General features: G+C 41.5%; 3 protein-coding genes across 3 annotated transcripts; 2 read left to right on the top strand and 1 right to left on the bottom strand.

Annotated features, from left to right (window-relative positions):
- Positions 1-1,235: 1,235 nt before the first annotated feature.
- On the top strand, positions 1,236-2,389 carry LOC103971410 (short-chain dehydrogenase reductase 3b-like). The gene is made up of 2 exons (XM_009385427.3): positions 1,236-1,369; positions 1,445-2,389. The coding sequence occupies exons 1-2, from the start codon at positions 1,356-1,358 to the stop codon at positions 2,220-2,222; spliced, it is 792 nt and encodes a 263-aa protein (XP_009383702.2). The 5' UTR covers positions 1,236-1,355; the 3' UTR covers positions 2,223-2,389.
- A 3,197-nt stretch (positions 2,390-5,586) lies between these two features.
- On the top strand, positions 5,587-10,062 carry LOC135597300 (gibberellin 2-beta-dioxygenase 1-like). The gene is made up of 3 exons (XM_065090070.1): positions 5,587-6,097; positions 7,914-8,322; positions 9,177-10,062. The coding sequence occupies exons 1-3, from the start codon at positions 5,715-5,717 to the stop codon at positions 9,456-9,458; spliced, it is 1,074 nt and encodes a 357-aa protein (XP_064946142.1). The 5' UTR covers positions 5,587-5,714; the 3' UTR covers positions 9,459-10,062.
- A 663-nt stretch (positions 10,063-10,725) lies between these two features.
- Positions 10,726-16,105, bottom strand: LOC135597299 (shaggy-related protein kinase alpha). Its single transcript, XM_065090069.1, has 13 exons — positions 15,999-16,105; positions 14,749-14,930; positions 14,524-14,616; positions 14,353-14,412; positions 13,891-14,163; positions 13,504-13,578; positions 12,013-12,069; positions 11,786-11,926; positions 11,653-11,703; positions 11,467-11,562; positions 11,272-11,355; positions 11,067-11,169; positions 10,726-10,945 (listed from the first exon to the last, which is right to left on the bottom strand). Exons 2-13 carry the CDS (start codon positions 14,860-14,862, stop codon positions 10,863-10,865), a joined length of 1,230 nt encoding a protein of 409 aa, XP_064946141.1. The 5' UTR covers positions 14,863-14,930; positions 15,999-16,105; the 3' UTR covers positions 10,726-10,862.
- Between the last annotated feature and the right edge of the window lie 643 nt (positions 16,106-16,748).

Raw genomic sequence — 16,748 nt, 5'->3', positions numbered from 1 at the left:
ATATTTCAAAATAAATCATGAGAAAAATTCTATTTTTTTTCCACTTTCTCTTAAATTCAGGTCTAAATATTTTTAAAAAAATATTACAATATTAGATAAATTCCCGAATAAAAAGCCTATGTTATTATATTTTCTCGTAAAATACCAATATTTTGGTATTTTCTCTGACACAATTATTTAATGATAAAAGTATCCTTAATTGCTGCTTCTTTTTTTGTTTTGGTTCTCCACACACACACACACACACACTCTCTCTCTCTCTCTCTCTCTCTCTCTCCCTTTTCAAATTCATTATATTGAACCAATATATTTTATAACTTAAACTTGTCCAAAATAAATAACAATAAATAAAATAAAAATAAACATTACTATATATGTAATAATGAATTATATATAAAATATTGTAAAAAATAAAAATAAAAAATTATGAAAAGAGCAATGATACAATTTCAAGAAACCTTGGAATTGACCAACAAATGATAACTTTTCTTTTTAAGCCTTTAAAATGAGTATTTTTATTTATTATTTCAAACCTCCAAAGAGGAAGCCACATATAAGTTTATGGATTCACTTCATAATATGTATATAATGAAAGCTACTCCGACATATGTGGTGTTGAGTATATAACTCTTTGTTGGGAAATATATGTCTTGAATATGTAGAAACGATCCTGTGCACAAGTCAACCAGATACTTGACAAAATAATAAGCAGACTAGAAGACAAATTTAACATGTAAATATATATATATATATATATATATATATATATATATATATATTCTTTCGCTATAAAATAATATGTTTGCAAAATTCTTTCTAAACTAACTTAATGATGTCAAATAACATGAAAAAACAAATATGATCTCACATGAGTTTCAAAAAAATTAGGGACAAAACTAAGAAGAAGAAGAAGAAGAAGAAGAAGAAAAATCAATACCCAAAAAATATGATAATTATATTTGAATTTGACTATGCAATTATCGAATCTTTCTCTTCTCTCCACGTGACAGGATTTCTTTTATTTTCCACTTACTATGATCTATTTTTTTTCTTTTTCTTATCATCTAAGATATGGTTTTAATTAATGATATGGTGATACTGCATGTGGGTCATAAATAAAATGCTACGCTTCAGATCAGTGAAGAGTTGACTTTTAAGGAAACACCAAAATATCCTCATTAATTCCCATCACATTCGTCCTTGTAAATTTTGCCTTAGATCTGTAAGACACTCCCAAAACACGCCATGTGCATCTGCTTCATCTCCATTCCCCACATCTACACAGCAGAAAGGAAGCCCGAAGCTCACATTCCTTACATCTCCTCCTCTTGGTTTCCTTCTTCTTCCTTCAGCAAATGTCTACTTTACGGTGAGCTTCTTGATTGCATGTTCTTGTGGTGTACAGATCGCATGTTTGACTCCAAGGTTTGTGTGGTTGACTTAGGTTGGAAGGCAAGGTGGCGATCATCACCGGGGCCGCGAGTGGCATCGGCGAGGCCGCCGCGAGGCTCTTCGCGTCCAACGGCGCCACCGTCGTCGTTGCGGACATCCAAGATGAGCTGGGCACTCGAGTGGCCGCCTCCATCGGGCTCGGCCGATGCAGCTACAGGCGCTGCGACGTGACCAGGGAGGAGGAGGTGGAGGCGACGGTGGACTACGTGGTGCGCACCCACGGCCGGTTGGACGTTATGCTCAGCAACGCCGGCGTCCTCGGCCCGTTGGCGTCCGTCCTGAACGTGGACCTGGGTGAGATGGATCACGTCATGGCGGTGAACCTGCGCGGCGTAGCCGCGGCCGTCAAGCACGCGGCCCGGGCGATGGTGGCCAAGGGCACCCGCGGGTCCATCATATGCACCGGCAGCGTCACCGCCTGCCAGGGCGGGCTCGGTCCGGTGGCCTACACCGCCTCCAAGCACGCGCTGGTGGGGTTGGTGAGCGCCGCCGCCGGGGAGCTGGGCCTGCACGGGATCCGGGTGAACTGCGTCTCGCCCTTCGGGGTGGCGACGCCGCTGGCCTGCGGGTACCACGGCAGGAGCCCGGAGCAGGTGGAGGAATCTTCCTGCGCCGCCGCCAACCTCAAGGGCGTGGTGCTCAAGGCCCATCATGTGGCGGAGGCGGCGCTCTTCCTGGCCTCCGAGGAGTCCGCGTTCATCAGTGGCCATAACTTGGTCATCGACGGAGGGACCACCGTCGTCAATTCCTGCTTTCGGATGATGAGATAAAGCGTGGTAAATTGGCCGAGAGGATGCAAGGAGGTGACGAAGACGATGGATTGGATCCTTACACCTCTTGTCCTCGTTCCTTCATCTTGTGGGAAGGAATCATCTCTTATATCACCAAATGAATACGTGCAAAACCTTTGGATTTGTAATCTTATTCCAATTCGACATCTTCGCAGCTTCTTGTTTATCGTCGCTCGAAGTCCAGAACGCGAATATAAATCAACATGTAACGTCATATGCAGTGATTCAATGATTTAACATATTACATAAATTGATAGGCCATCAAAATTCAAGATGCTATTAGAGTCAGAGCCATCGGACTTAATATGCATCTATAAGTTTACCTTAAATATGAGAATTAGGAGGTTACGATTAGTCTTTAAAAAAGAACTAATAGAAATTAATAGTTAACCGAGATTAACTACGATGACATGTAGATAAGTCTTTTAGATTTCGTATGGTACTGCAAAAAAAGATTTTTCTTACTCTCTCTCTCTCTCTCTCTCTCTCTCTCTCTATATATATATATATATATATATATATATATATGGTCATCCGGTCCGGTGGGCTGTGTTATGGGCCATTATTTTCATGACCATCACCATCGATTAAAGCATCGTTTTGCTGGTAGATATTATGGAAATAATCAAAAGAAAACTGGTTTTGCATGTTTCTTTACTATGAGTCACGGAAATCAACTTAAGCATGGCAGTATACCGCGTACATTGATCCTCTTAGAGTCAAAATTTTTGCATCGTAATATACGTTAGGGTCACAGGAATCATCAGTTTGAGAGCCTAATTTTTTCCTGCTCGGAGGAGATTTAGATTCATCAGAACAGCTCATCCAATTACTTGTGTGACACAAAAGATGATGAAACCGGTCAGCAGAACAAAGTACTCAGCAGCTCTACCATACATCCGTCCTGCTCTAACTTGGTTTCCACCCTCCATTAGGTGGTCATGCGGTCCTAGAGAACTCCCGTCTTCCAATTGCCTCTATTTCCCATGCATCTTCTCGTTTGTTGTTCCTGCTGTTGTGCTTTCTGTTGTCGGTTTACGGAACCCCGGCATGCATGAGCATCAACAAGTACAGCAGAAGCATTACTTTAATGGCGATGACGAGGAGGAGGAGGCATGTGATGACAAGTAGCTTCGCATAAAGTTAGGTTAAGGTCGCTAATGACGAGCACAGAAACAGCTAGAGTCCTGGGTTTCGGTGCTTTTTCCCTCGAGGTGGTCCATAGTTTGGTTATCATATGATAGATGCATCATGAGGAACATCTTGCTACGTTTCAGAATCATCAAGAAAGTACAACGTTATTGGTTGTTCAGTGGAGGAGGAGGAGGAGGAGGAGGAGGAGGAGGAAGAAGAAGCTTCAAGACTTGTCAAAGTGCATGACTTTCCACATGCTACTCTTGGGCAGCACGACTCAAAAACTGTATGCCCGATCGATGAATGTTGTCCGCAGCGGAGTGGTTGATCGCCGTCTGCGTGAATTGTTTAGACCTGATTCTGAACTCCCAAGCTTGACTGGCTGCTCACAGAATCATCAGAAGGTGACAAGAGTCGCCCTTGGGTTGATGCTCCGTCGTCCTCATCAGAATCTGTAGATGGAGACATGGAAAGGAACAAGAGATGCTGATGAGCAGCAACGTGAAGAGTATATGTCGCTACATGCATGGTCCCAAACTAGTGGATGAAATTGATGGCTTCCTTGTTTGACTGTGCATTGCAAAGAGCATGAAAGTTCCTTCTTTTCAGGAAAGGTTTCAGCTCAAAGAGATTGATGTGTTATAAGCAGAACGTTGAGGCCAAAAAAGACGGAACGAAAGAATTTATTTCACCAGAAAAGAATGAAAAAAGGAAGAGGCAGATCGAGAAGAGATAACATAAGAATAAATAATAATGATAAATATAACGCAAGAAAAGCCGATAAAAACAGTGCTTTTTTTCGTTCCTTTTGTGTGATGAGCAAGCAAGCAATCATCACCAAAGCAGACGAATTGCCTCAAAGAAGAATAATATTTTGACCTCGATGCACGAGACAACACTCGATACGAACAAATGATTTCTTTACGTAGATTCTGTGGATGACAAAAGCATCAGATGAATCGAGCGACATTAGTCACTTTCCGACTCACTCTATCATATATATATATATATATATATATATATATATATATATATATATATATATATATATATATATATATATAAAGGTAATCGGCATCCATGTCGAAAGTGTCATGTAGGAACTCATCGATTAATCTACTTGAGTTGGCTCCTTGTCGGCCTCATGGAGAAGGGAAGCGTGACGTATTTGGTCATCCATGTGAGAAGTCATTGAGGACCGGGCCATAATTTATTCGACCGTCTTATTTTCTCCGAATTTTACTGGTTAGGATTTGCCGTCCATATGGGATGCATTACGTTTAGGGATGATCAATCAAGGTTTCCAATATCTGTGCATGTAGATCTACTCTACCACCTGAAATATGGATCTGAAATGCTCACTCTATATCATTTCATGATTAATGTAGTAATCACGATCGATGATTATAAATCATTAAGGCGTTCGGAATCCCACTTTGACTTTTCACGTTATAATCAAATTAATGTATTATATATATGTTTATTTAAATCGGACCGACGATGGGATGAAAAGTAGGAATAAAAAGGAACGGGCGGTTCGGAAGGACAAACCCGAATCCTTTTATTTTGGTGAGCCGGTTCGGCTTTGGGTTAATCAGAAGCGGCTGACTTGGCAACTCATCATTGACCCAACTGTCGGGGCGGATGGCCCCCGCGGTGGGCCCCATGGATCAGCCAACCACCACCGCCCTGCGGTGTTGTCGCAGCCACGATTCCGAGTAAACTCGAAGCTGCTTTTGACTTACGCACAGATGCGCATAATACTACTACACCGATAAAGAGAAGTATCCACTTGCACCAACAGAAGTCGTACTCCGTCGCGCGGGCGAGAGAGAGAGAGAGAGAGAGGGGTTTTGTGGAGCAGCTGTATGTATCTATGTGACCCGTCCAAATCAGATTATGATATCAACTAATCGGATGTGGAGATGGGTTGGATAGTCGAATGAGTCGTTGTTAAGGTTGGGAAATCGATAGAGGGAAATTTATCGTACTCCATCTGCTATCATTTCACAAAACTTAGAGAAAAAGAAAAAGAAGAAAAGATTGCACCAGGGTCAGCGTCTGGTTGGGAATCTCCTAGTTGTTGTTCTACCTTTTGGCATCCACATATACACCTTCCTCAATCTTCCTCCTCCTCTTCGCACCACACCGCACACGATATAAAGCCCGCATAGCCTCCTCCCCACCGCACAACCTCCATGGTGTATGTCCTCTCGCACCCTTCTCAAGCTTAGCCCACTTCCCTACTCCGACTCCCATTCGCTGCCATCCTCCTCTCTTCCTGGTCCCTTAGCGCTCGCCTCCAGATTGTGTTCGCATGGTGGAGCAGCAGAAGCCATGGTGATTGCGTCGGTCACGGCAGAGAGCAACGAGAGGATCAGGACCCTCGAGTACCCCGTGGTCGACCTCTCGTGGAAGAGAGGCCGGGCGGCGGAGCTGCTCGTGCGGGCCTGCGAGGAGTTCGGCTTCGTCAAGGTGGTCAACCATGGCGTGCTCAGGAGCGTCATCGCCAAGATGGAGGCCGAGGGGGCGAGGTTCTTCGCATTACCTCCCTGCGAGAAGCAGAAGGCCGGCCCGCCCACCCCGCTCGGTTACGGCATTCGGAGCATCGGCTTCAACGGCGACATGGGGGAGTTGGAGTACCTTCTTCTCCATTCCAACCCTTCTTACATCTCCCAGAAAGCAAAGACGATATGTAGAAAGGATCCAATACATTTCAGGTATGCCGGGAATGGATCACCAACCTCTCTCTCTCTCTCTCTCGTATGCATAGAATATATGGTTGAAGAACTCGGCAGGCAAGCATGCAGAGCTATTAAATACTATGTTTCTGGTGCTTTAAGATTCCTCCTTGGCATTGTATGACATCATGCTGCCAATCTCGGAATGCACCAACATGGATTCAACATCGCTGAGAATGGCGATCGAAATCTTCTTTCTCAACGGGGATGCGAGAGAGAGAAAGAGAGAGAGAGAGAGAGAGAGAGAGAGAGAGTCCATGATTGTGATCTTAGAAAAAGCATTGCTAATGGTGGCGGATGTATCTCCTTCAATCATTGGTTGGTTGAAATCGAACCCTACTAGGTAATTACTAGAAGAAATCACCGAACTCTCAGTGAGGAAAAGGATTGACAAGCATATCTAAATGCTTAATGACATTGACATGTGGATGAGATCAAGAAGGTGTCTCATCAACCAACAGGGACCCGACATTTCAACAGGAAGGATGAACATGTCCTCTCATTTCCTCCTTGTAGAATTCCACAGGAGTTTGCAGTCATATTACCTATTACCGTCGTATCGTAGAATTTGAATTGCTGGGTGTTCTAGGCGTATACATGATCGCATCACCCACTTCTCCTCATAGCTAGACTAGGTTTGGTTCAGCAATCACGGAATTAGGTCGAAGGATAATCCCCTTGCTTGCGTTGATGCTTCCTCGCCACTATTTCATCTCATGCCTTGGCTTGAGAAGGTAATCAAATCAACGCCCACCTACCCAGGCCTAAGGAAATTGCAGTGCATAGCTCATAACTCATAGTGTAGAGCCTGTAGAAGCTTATTAAGGTCTAATGTCAGGGCTGATAGGGGTTGTCATGCAAGCTAAGACCATGATGCTGTTGAGGTTTCTTAGAGCAGGCACAGGCACATAATGAAGAGGAAAGATGGGAGAGAAAGAGTAGGGTTAGAATAATGGAGTACCCATCTGAGAAAAGGCACACCCGGTCGTACTTGTCAATTCCTGTCAGTGGCAGGACAGACAACTAAGGGCTCAGAGACTCAAATCCACAGCTCAGTTCTTAGTGCACATGCCTACGGCTAACTGTGCAGAAGCTGAGCTGAAGCTGTTAGTCTAAAGCAGTCATGAATAATTTGGGGAAGTGGATCCGGAGTGGTGGAAAGAAGGGCATGGGGGTGGGCTCTAGTCGATTCAAAAGCAGGAATTATCAGGTTCCAGCGGTGGAGTTCGTGTGTCCGGCTGTGGCTGTGGCTGTGGCGGGGTATGTGTATTTTCTGTGAACCCCATGCTCTCTCTCTCTCTCTTTCCCAGCTTACCCCATGAACTCTCACCAGCATTCTTGGTCAATTGAAGCTCTTGTAGAAGAGTCACTGGAACGAGAATCAAAACTACGGAATGCACAGCAGAGTAGCACAAGGGATCATGGGTTGGGAACAGGCACAGAAAACCACTATGCAGAGGGAGGGGGGAAACAGTCAGGTCCCACAAGAAGTACATCACACCTGAATGAAAGATGCTTGCCTCCAGCCATGCTATCCATTACAAGCCAAACAAACTATAGATGCACATACCCTGGCCCCCCTCCTTTTATGGTAAAAAAAGAGGGGTTAGTGGCACCAAAAAGGGGATACAAAGGGGAGAAGCAGTAGCTTGGGAGGGAGATGACTTGTAAAAATGGTGTCCTGTCCTCTCACCTTTTGCTTGTGCCTGCATGTTTCCATGGTGCAGCTTCCTTCATCCATCTGCTTCAGCTGTTTCATCACTCACTCACTTTCTTTTTGGTTGTTCCTTTACAGTGGGGTGGTGAATGAGTATGTGAAGCAAGTGAGGCAGCTGGCATGTCAGCTACTGGACATGGTGGGAGAAGGGCTGGGGCTGCAGGACACCCGAGTCTTCAGCAGGCTGCTGCAGGACAGCGAGAATGACTCCTTGGTTAGGCTGAATCATTACCCTCCTTGGCCCGGCAGCGACAGGGCCGGGGGTGATGCCGACCGCGAGCCCGCCGCCGGCAAGTCCAGGGACAAGAGAAGCGGCGGCAGGATCGGGTTCGGGGAGCACTCTGACCCGCAGATCCTTAGCATCCTCCGCTCCAACGACGTCGACGGCCTGCAGATACTCTCGGCGGAGGCGGACGACGGCGGCGTGTGGATCCCGGTGCCGGCAGACCCGGCGGCTTTTTATGTCATCGTCGGCGACTCGCTCCAGGTTAGTATACGACGCCTGTGGGGCGTGCAATCATCGTTTTTGCTGTCGCCTCCCACCACGTCAAGATTCGGAGCGTATCTACGCGTCCTCTCATACATCTAAATCATATCCACCGTGTCCTCGTGATTCCCACAGCTCCACCTCATCCTGTAAAATCGATCCTTTCCTTTTTCTTTTCCCTTCATTTATACGAGTAATAATAGGTGGTTAATCTTTGGCAGTTAATGTAATATAACGAGATTCAAACCCAACTACACGATAACTAGTCGATTCGGATAAGAGATTCCCACCACCCTTCCACTGCACCCAAATAAAATGATTCTTGTCGTCATTCATATTCGATAGATTCACTGATCTGATCATTTTATAAGATGTTTTATATCATCTATCAGTCTCTCTATCTATCTATCTATCTTTCCTAATCTCTGGTTGGATCGATCGTTTCTTTTGACATATCGTATCTATCGGGTTCGATCAGATTTGTTTATTTAAATCAGAAAACAAATAGATTAATAGGTGTTTTTTCCTGGAAAGAGAACGAGTGATTAATAGAACCAATAGCACTGCATCCTTTTCCCCTCCCTCCCTTTTTCTTTCTTTTTGGAGAAGGAAGAGAGGGAGGAGACTGCTTTTGATGGGTCAAACGTGCGGTGGCACTGATACGACTTCCGTGTATCCCTGTGCCAACAGACAATGGGACCCACATGAACCCCCTACTCTCTCTCTCTCTCTCTCTCTCTCTCTCTGTGCGTCCGTGTGTTTCTGGAGATGGATCGAGGAAAGACCAAGAAGAGAGATGTCGCAGAAGAAGTGACTGACCTCGGTTTAATTTGCGTGTGTATGTGTTGACGAAGGCGATGACGAACGGAAGGCTGGTGAGCGTGAGGCACAGAGCCATGGCGAACTCCTGCAGGCCGAGAACGTCGACGGTCTTCTTCGGTGCGCCGTCGCCGGGCACGCGCATCACGCCGCTCCCTCAGATGATCAGGCCGCACGCCCCCCGGCGCTACAAGTCCTTTACCTGGGCCGAGTACAAGAAGGCCATGTACTCCCTCAGGCTCGGCCACAATCGCCTCGACCTCTTCCTCGCCGATCCTGATGATCGCGACCAAGACTCAGGAGGCATCTCCAACTAACTCGAGAAGAAGAAGACGAAGAAGTGAGGGGTCTCGTAATCCATGTTAACCCAAATTTTGATATGATAATTACCTGCACATAGGATAGTTGATGGGCTACAGTGTTTTTCCACTGAGTGTAGTCTCTGCTTTTTTTCTCTCTCTCCTTCTTTCCATCTTTAGTGTGATACTCAATGGTGTGTATATTTCTTTTTCTTTTTTTTTTTCTTCTTCTTCTTCTTCTTCTTAAAATGAGGCTTTGAGTTTGCACTTTCTGTATTTTCTTTGCAATAAAAAAGAGTTATGAGTTTGTGAATCTCGTGGAGTAAAAAACCAATGGAACTGTTCATGTGGGATGAACTGAAGCAGTAGGAGGGAGAACTGCACAACCCCGACTTGTTTCCCATTGTAATTCCACAGAATTCAAATAGTTCATGAGCAGGTTCAACCTTTCTTCTAATTTTTGATAGTTGAGTGGGTGTGCTACGACTTTATGCTCCTCTAAAGTGGAGAAATGATGGGGAGATGTGTCCCCATCACAAAAAGTTGCCGTGGTGGATCAAAAGTTGCATCAAAAGGCTATTTGCATATTACATTGTTTTGCTTAGAATCATTCTTTTCACCAAAATTGACTTTCGCCTTTTTCTTTTTCTCTTTTTAAAGCTTAGCAAAATCAATACACAATCAGCATTTTTTTCTCCTGACTTTTTGTTTTTGGAATTGTTCCGAATAAATATTAGGTATTATAAAGAATCAAACAGTATTATTTTATTATTTTATAATAATATCAGACTATACGAGTCGATATATTACCCAAAATAATAAATACACTTGAGATATTGTAAGTTAAAAGAAAAGCAAAACAATGACTATTGAGAGAAGTGTGATATCAAGTGGAGCAGCACCAGAGATTGGGTCAAGATTGATGCACTGAAAGAATGATGCAAGTCAACATCGTGAATAACCATAACGAGTGTTCCATCTAAATTTCTCTGCAAATTCATCACATTGGTAACCTTAAACTCGATCTTTGGTGAGCTAAAGCAGAGTTCATGAAGATGTCATCAAGAAAGAAGGATGGATTTCTACTCACCTTATATTGGCTGCTTTCTTTTTTATCTTTAATTTCTTTTGCTCGAAAACAAATTCAAAGTAACGTTCCAACAACGACCACATTAATTTGTGGATGAAAACATCCTACATTTTTTGCACACCAAAATATTGTACAAGTGTTCCAGAAATAGGTAGCACAGACGTCAACCAATAACGACAATAAGAACCACGAAGGTGACAATGACTAACAATAATTAAGATATATGGATTCAAGAGGTACATGCACAACATTCATAGAATTAAGAGGAAAGTATATTTCTTATACCTGGCAAGGACACATGCGCTATTTCTTAGCAATATTGAGTAAACAGATCATAGTCCTAAGAAGGCACATTGCTGTCTTGCATGCTCAGGGATCAACTTTAGCACAATCTCCATCGGAACTCCCTTTAACTCTGTTGATCATGCATAGCCAATAGAGATGCATTATTTTCAAAAGGAGAAAGGATGACTTGGATAACATCAGAAGAATGTAATCCACAGTTACACAGCAGTGTCATTCCAATCCAGACTTACCATGAGGCTTGAAGTTAAAGAGAGGAGGTAGATAACGACCATTTGGTAAACGAGCATTTGGATCTCGAAGTTCATCAAAAAACGGGTGAATCAATGCCTCCAACTGCACATGTAGAAACCTAGTTAGGCATCCCAAATTTTTATCTGGACATATGATATATGCCCTTGGGTACAGTACTTAAAAGGATGCCCTTGGTATACTCACAGCAGTGCTCCTCAAGTTTGGAGAATACTGAAGAAGCCTAGAGACGAGATCTACTGCTTCAGGTGGCATTCTTTTATGAAAAACCTGACAGAACGTTCTAAGATTTGGTTATAACTGTTAATGGGACATCTAAAAGGAAATAGAAAGTTGGGAATTTGGAAAAGAATAGCATGATGAGAAGTTATATGAATATACCTTGTGCCATGGGTGAGCTTTGATCTGTGGAAACTTGAACTCTGTATAATTGGGGTTCATGCATTTAATTTCTTCTCTTGTTGGGGTACCCAAAATCTGCACCATGTCAAATGAACAGATAAAAACAAAAGTTGTGATATTAAGAACACAGCTATAAGATAGAAATGGGAAAAATGCAGGGGGGACCTTGATAATTTCTACAAGTTGATCAACTCCGCTCTCACCAGGAAAGAGAGGCTGTCGATGAAACCAAATCAATCATTTGCAGGAAAAAATTAATTCTCTTGAAATTCTTCTAAGGTGGTATGTAGTGGTATACCTGTCCAAGGAGGAGTTCAGCAAGAACACAGCCAGCTGACCATATGTCAATTGCTGTTGTGTACTCGGTGGCACCAAATATAAGTTCAGGTGCTCGATAATATCTTGAACAAATGTACGATATATTTGGTTCCCCTTTCACCTGTTAAAACCAATAAGCGATCTAAATTCAGCGAAAGCCACTCAAGGAATCCATTCGTAGCACAACAGAAAGGATCAAAGATGTACCAAAACTTTGGCACTCCCAAAGTCACAGAGTTTCAGCTGGTGTGTATGTGGGTTGACCTGTTACAGAAAGTCTGGTTGGTATTTCTATTGTTGGAAGTTCAAAGATATAACATAAGCAAACACAGGTAAAGCATCATATATCCATGACCATCCACATATATAACTAGAGGGGTGGACATCATCATCGGGGCCAACATCTATATACATATATATATATATATATATCTAAAAGTTGTATGCTAATACTTGCAATATCCTCCCATGTTTATATATTAAATAGAATGTTCCATAAGGTCTGTTCCCTTGAAAGCTAGATATGAAACCAAATTTTAGAATGCAGCATATCATCAGTCTCCTGAAATGCTTACTTGAATGATTTGCTATTATTATACTGCCCTGAAAAATGATGTGATAGAAACTATTCTCCATGATAAACAGTGCTGCCCCAAACCCCCCATCAAAAATCAAAAACACAAAAAAAAAAAAAGAATAGCATGTTCTTTAATTTCCATCTCCATCACGTGAGGACACGAGTTTAAGAGGTGATTAAAGTTGAATTAGATAAATAAACAACTCCACCAAATTAAGTGCAAGAAATGTTTTATTAGCTCTATTTACCACAAGAGGTATAGGTAGAGGCTTGAGGAGGGGCATAATAAAAGATGTACCACCTTCTCCCAACAATTAACACTAAATGTACATTAGCCAATGCATATGTGGCTCCACCATTGTCTAGCTTTGTGCACCATTGTATAAACCATGGTTCGTCGTACTGAGGCATACCGCTCGGTACGGGCGGTACATACCAATTTAATAGGGGACCAATACGAGCAATACAACGATACATCCCACCAAACCATGTGTCGGTACACTCGGTATGACTCAGTACGTACCATACCAACAGCTGGTCGGTACACTGGTATGAACCAGCAAGGCATGTGTGGTTGCATGCAAATCGACAACCGATCGATTATGCATGTGTGGACCGGTACGACTTGGTGTGGATGTACCATACTAATAGCTAGTTGATACATCGGTATGGACCGATAATGTGGTAAAATCACATACAAATATACCATGTACAATACATGTGAATTTTTAACAAATAAAATAAATGCATATGTCTGCCTACTTACCCATGTCAAACTAATAGGCATGTATGATGCATGCAAATGTAATGCACGCACCTACATTTTCATTTTTTTCAATAAATAAAGCAAATACATATGCATGTATGCATAAACATGTTAAACAAAATTTGCATGTATGTTTAAACACACGTTAATAAACACTTCAAAGTAACCCCATGTTACTTAAATGGCAATGTAAACCTCAGTTTACAATCACATGCATCTCCTCTTCTCTGAACAAAGTTTTATCCTTGAAAAAAGGGATAAGACCTCTATATCTTTTGTCCTCATATCCGTATGAAGCTGGGTATTCCATAAAAAAAAGAGAACATGTTTCCATGAAAATAGTGAAATAACATACCAGAAGATTTTGTGGTTTTATGTCCCTGTGGCACACCCCAATGCAACCATGAATATAAGCCAATGCTCTACAAATCTGTCAACATAAAAGAAATATCAGGATATGTACCTTTTGAAGTTTCTAGAATTCGTTCATTCAACTAATGGACCGGATGATATGATAAAACCATGGCATCATTTAGAAAAAAGCAGAGGAGAACTATAAATATGACCCGTTAAAAACTAGATGCCTGGGGAAATTATCCAAGCATACAACATATTCATGAATCTAATAAACACAAGGCCAATGTGGAAAGCGTTATAAAGTAAAATCAGAAAACTTTGTTTCAGATAGAACTTCCCCAAAACAAAATTGCCAAATGAAGATTGATAAGAAATTTGGACTTACCTGATACATGTAAAGCTTCACATATAGCAATGGCATACGCTGATTCATCTTGTTATAGTGCTTGATTACTCGATGAACAGTCTCAGGCACATACTCTAGCACCAAATTAAGATAAAGCTCTTCCTTTTCAGTTGTTGAAAAGAAGCAGTGCTTCAAACAAACAACATTTGGATGATCAAGAATACGCATGGTTTGCAACTCTCGGTTCTTATATCTCTTGTCTTGAAGAACTTTTTTTATAGCAACTGTCTCACCCGTCTCAAGACACTTTGCCTAAAGATAACAAAGATTATTAGGAAAAGATAGCTAGAACAATAGTAGATATACATATAGCACAGAGCTACATGTAGTCCTGTAAAACCCTCTATACTAATGCACAAAAAAAAGTAACAGTAAGGAATACACAAGTATAACCCACTCTTGTCAATGACAACGAGACAAGTTGTGAAATGTTAAACTCACCTGGAATACAACTCCAAATGATCCATGCCCAACAACACGTTCAGCCATGTAACTTATAGTCTGCCAGACATCCAGCATAAGTAACTAACAAAAGGGCCAGAAACCTACAACTGGATAACAATGATGATGAATCAACCAAGAAACGGTTACTTGGCAAACTAGCCAGTTTACCTGTTTGGGTTGGCCATTTCTGCCACCTATAGTTGTCACAATTATATGGCCTGTCTCTGTCCCATTACCATCAATTACAGTAGCTTCCACTTCCTACAAATAGCATCCAATGAAGACTAATACATAACTTTGGCTTTGAAATAATTACAGTTTTCTTCACTTGAAGAAATGGGAAATAAAGAAGTACACCATTGATCCTATCCATCATTCGGTGTATCCACTTACCTTATCATCTCTTATTTTCATATCATTCAATTCATCTGGCAAACTATCCACGCAAATACTAGTACCATCATTATTTTTCAACCCCGACGAGGGTGCCAAGCTCACCGAAGCCATGTGCAAGGTACTTTACTAATATCTATATCAGTACCTCATATAAGCAACAGATCCTAAAGCAAATACCTGTTAAAAAAACAAAATGCATATCAACAGGACAGGCACGCAGGACTTTTCTCTAACATTAGGAAACCTAACGCAATGTTTAAAAGTGTGCAAATATGTAGCACATAAATGTGTGTTTGCTGAATAAAAGCTTGTGCAACGAAGCACACAATCAACCTAGGTTTCAGCTTCCATGCACATCGAAAATGAATATGAACTATGTGTTTCCAGTGCAAAGACAAAATCATACTGTCCACGCATGATTAGTACCTAGGAGTTAAAGCTTGTCTCAAATACCGCAGATTAATGTTTGGAATTCAATGCAAAATTTTCAAAACAACTTAATTGATTTCAGATTTCCATAACAAGTATCCATAATTCTTGCTTCGAGTCTTTTTCTTCGAAAAAAATATATGCCAGTCTCCACTAACTAAATGGGCCAAAGCTACGGCATCCAAGATAAGAAGAGGCTCCGTCATCGCTTGGGAAGCTCAAGCCTACCTAATTTGTAAATGCAGAGTCCTTAAAAACGGAAACTAATAAGTGAATTATCATAGGAGAATGTATAACGATCTTGAAGCTACAAGATCCGAAACAATACCAAATGATTCAAGTCAAAACACGAAAACTAGCACAAAGGGCCTTCATTTCTGTGTCCCGGAAAAGGAACTAGAAAAATACGAAACCGGCATTCTAATCTAAAGTAAGAAGAAGCTCAAAATCCATTCTTCGGAAACCCCAGACCCGAACAAAAAGCAATATTACGAGGCTTAAGCCCTGAAAATTTGGCGGATGAGGAAGCACGAAAATAATGAAAAGCGGAAAACCCTAAAAAGATCCCCTTTCAGGCGAAGTAATTCCAGATCCCGACTCAAGGAACGACAGAAAGTATCACGAAGAGAACGGCTAAATGAGATCAACAACCACCGGAAGATCAAAGCCAGCTCAGCCCAAAAAGATTTGAAGAACATGGTAGAAAGAAATGATTCAGGCCGAATTCCTCGGCGAGCACAGATCAAGACAGCGATCCGACAACAACAATAACCGGGAACAGATGCCGTGAATGGAAAGATAGAGATCGATCCTTTCCTCTCTTCTTCGTCTCCTTCTGGCCTTCGCCGTTTCTCTCCTCCTCCGAGGTTTGAGGCGGGGGGGGGGGGAGAAACGAGCCAAGTGTGAACACGGGTCGGGATTTTCTTTTAATTTTTTCCAACACATATTTTTTGCTATTTTTGAAAAACCTTTTTCATATTAGCCCCTGAAATATTGGCATTTACAACCACATAAGGATCTATTGTACATGAAGAGAGAAAAAAATATATGAAAAGAATTAGATCATTTTATACAAATTGTTAATGGTGAACAAAATAAATAAAATAAAAGAATTAGATCATTTTATAATATATATATATATATATATATATATATATATATATATATATATAAAGTAGATTTTTTTTTTTCAGAAAATAAATGAAATTCGAGCTCAAAACTTATGATGAATTGTTAAAATTACAAACAAAAAAAATATAATAATTAAAAAAATATTGGGTTAGTGGTGATTTGAAAATCTTTATCAGAATAAATTGATTGACAGACTCCTCTTATTGGTTTCTGACCACATAGTGCCTCGAGGGATTGGTTGACAGACTCCTCTTTCATATTTGAATGAATGATTGAAAGCAACAAAACCTTATCTTCTTTCAAGGTAAGGTTTAAAGATGCCTAATTAATAGCTTAAAGTACTTGATGTTTTGTGAACCTCCCACTTATAATCTGCCTGTGTGATGCATGCACTAAACCTTAACAGTCTTAAACTAAGATATAAAGAATCAGCTCTA

The sequence above is a fragment of the Musa acuminata genome, chromosome BXJ1-11 (genome assembly GCF_036884655.1).
Source record: "Musa acuminata AAA Group cultivar baxijiao chromosome BXJ1-11, Cavendish_Baxijiao_AAA, whole genome shotgun sequence".
In the NCBI taxonomy this organism is placed as follows: Eukaryota; Viridiplantae; Streptophyta; class Magnoliopsida; order Zingiberales; family Musaceae; genus Musa; species Musa acuminata.
Note: the sequence above shows the minus strand (reverse complement) of the source record. Positions and strands in the feature narration are given on the sequence as shown.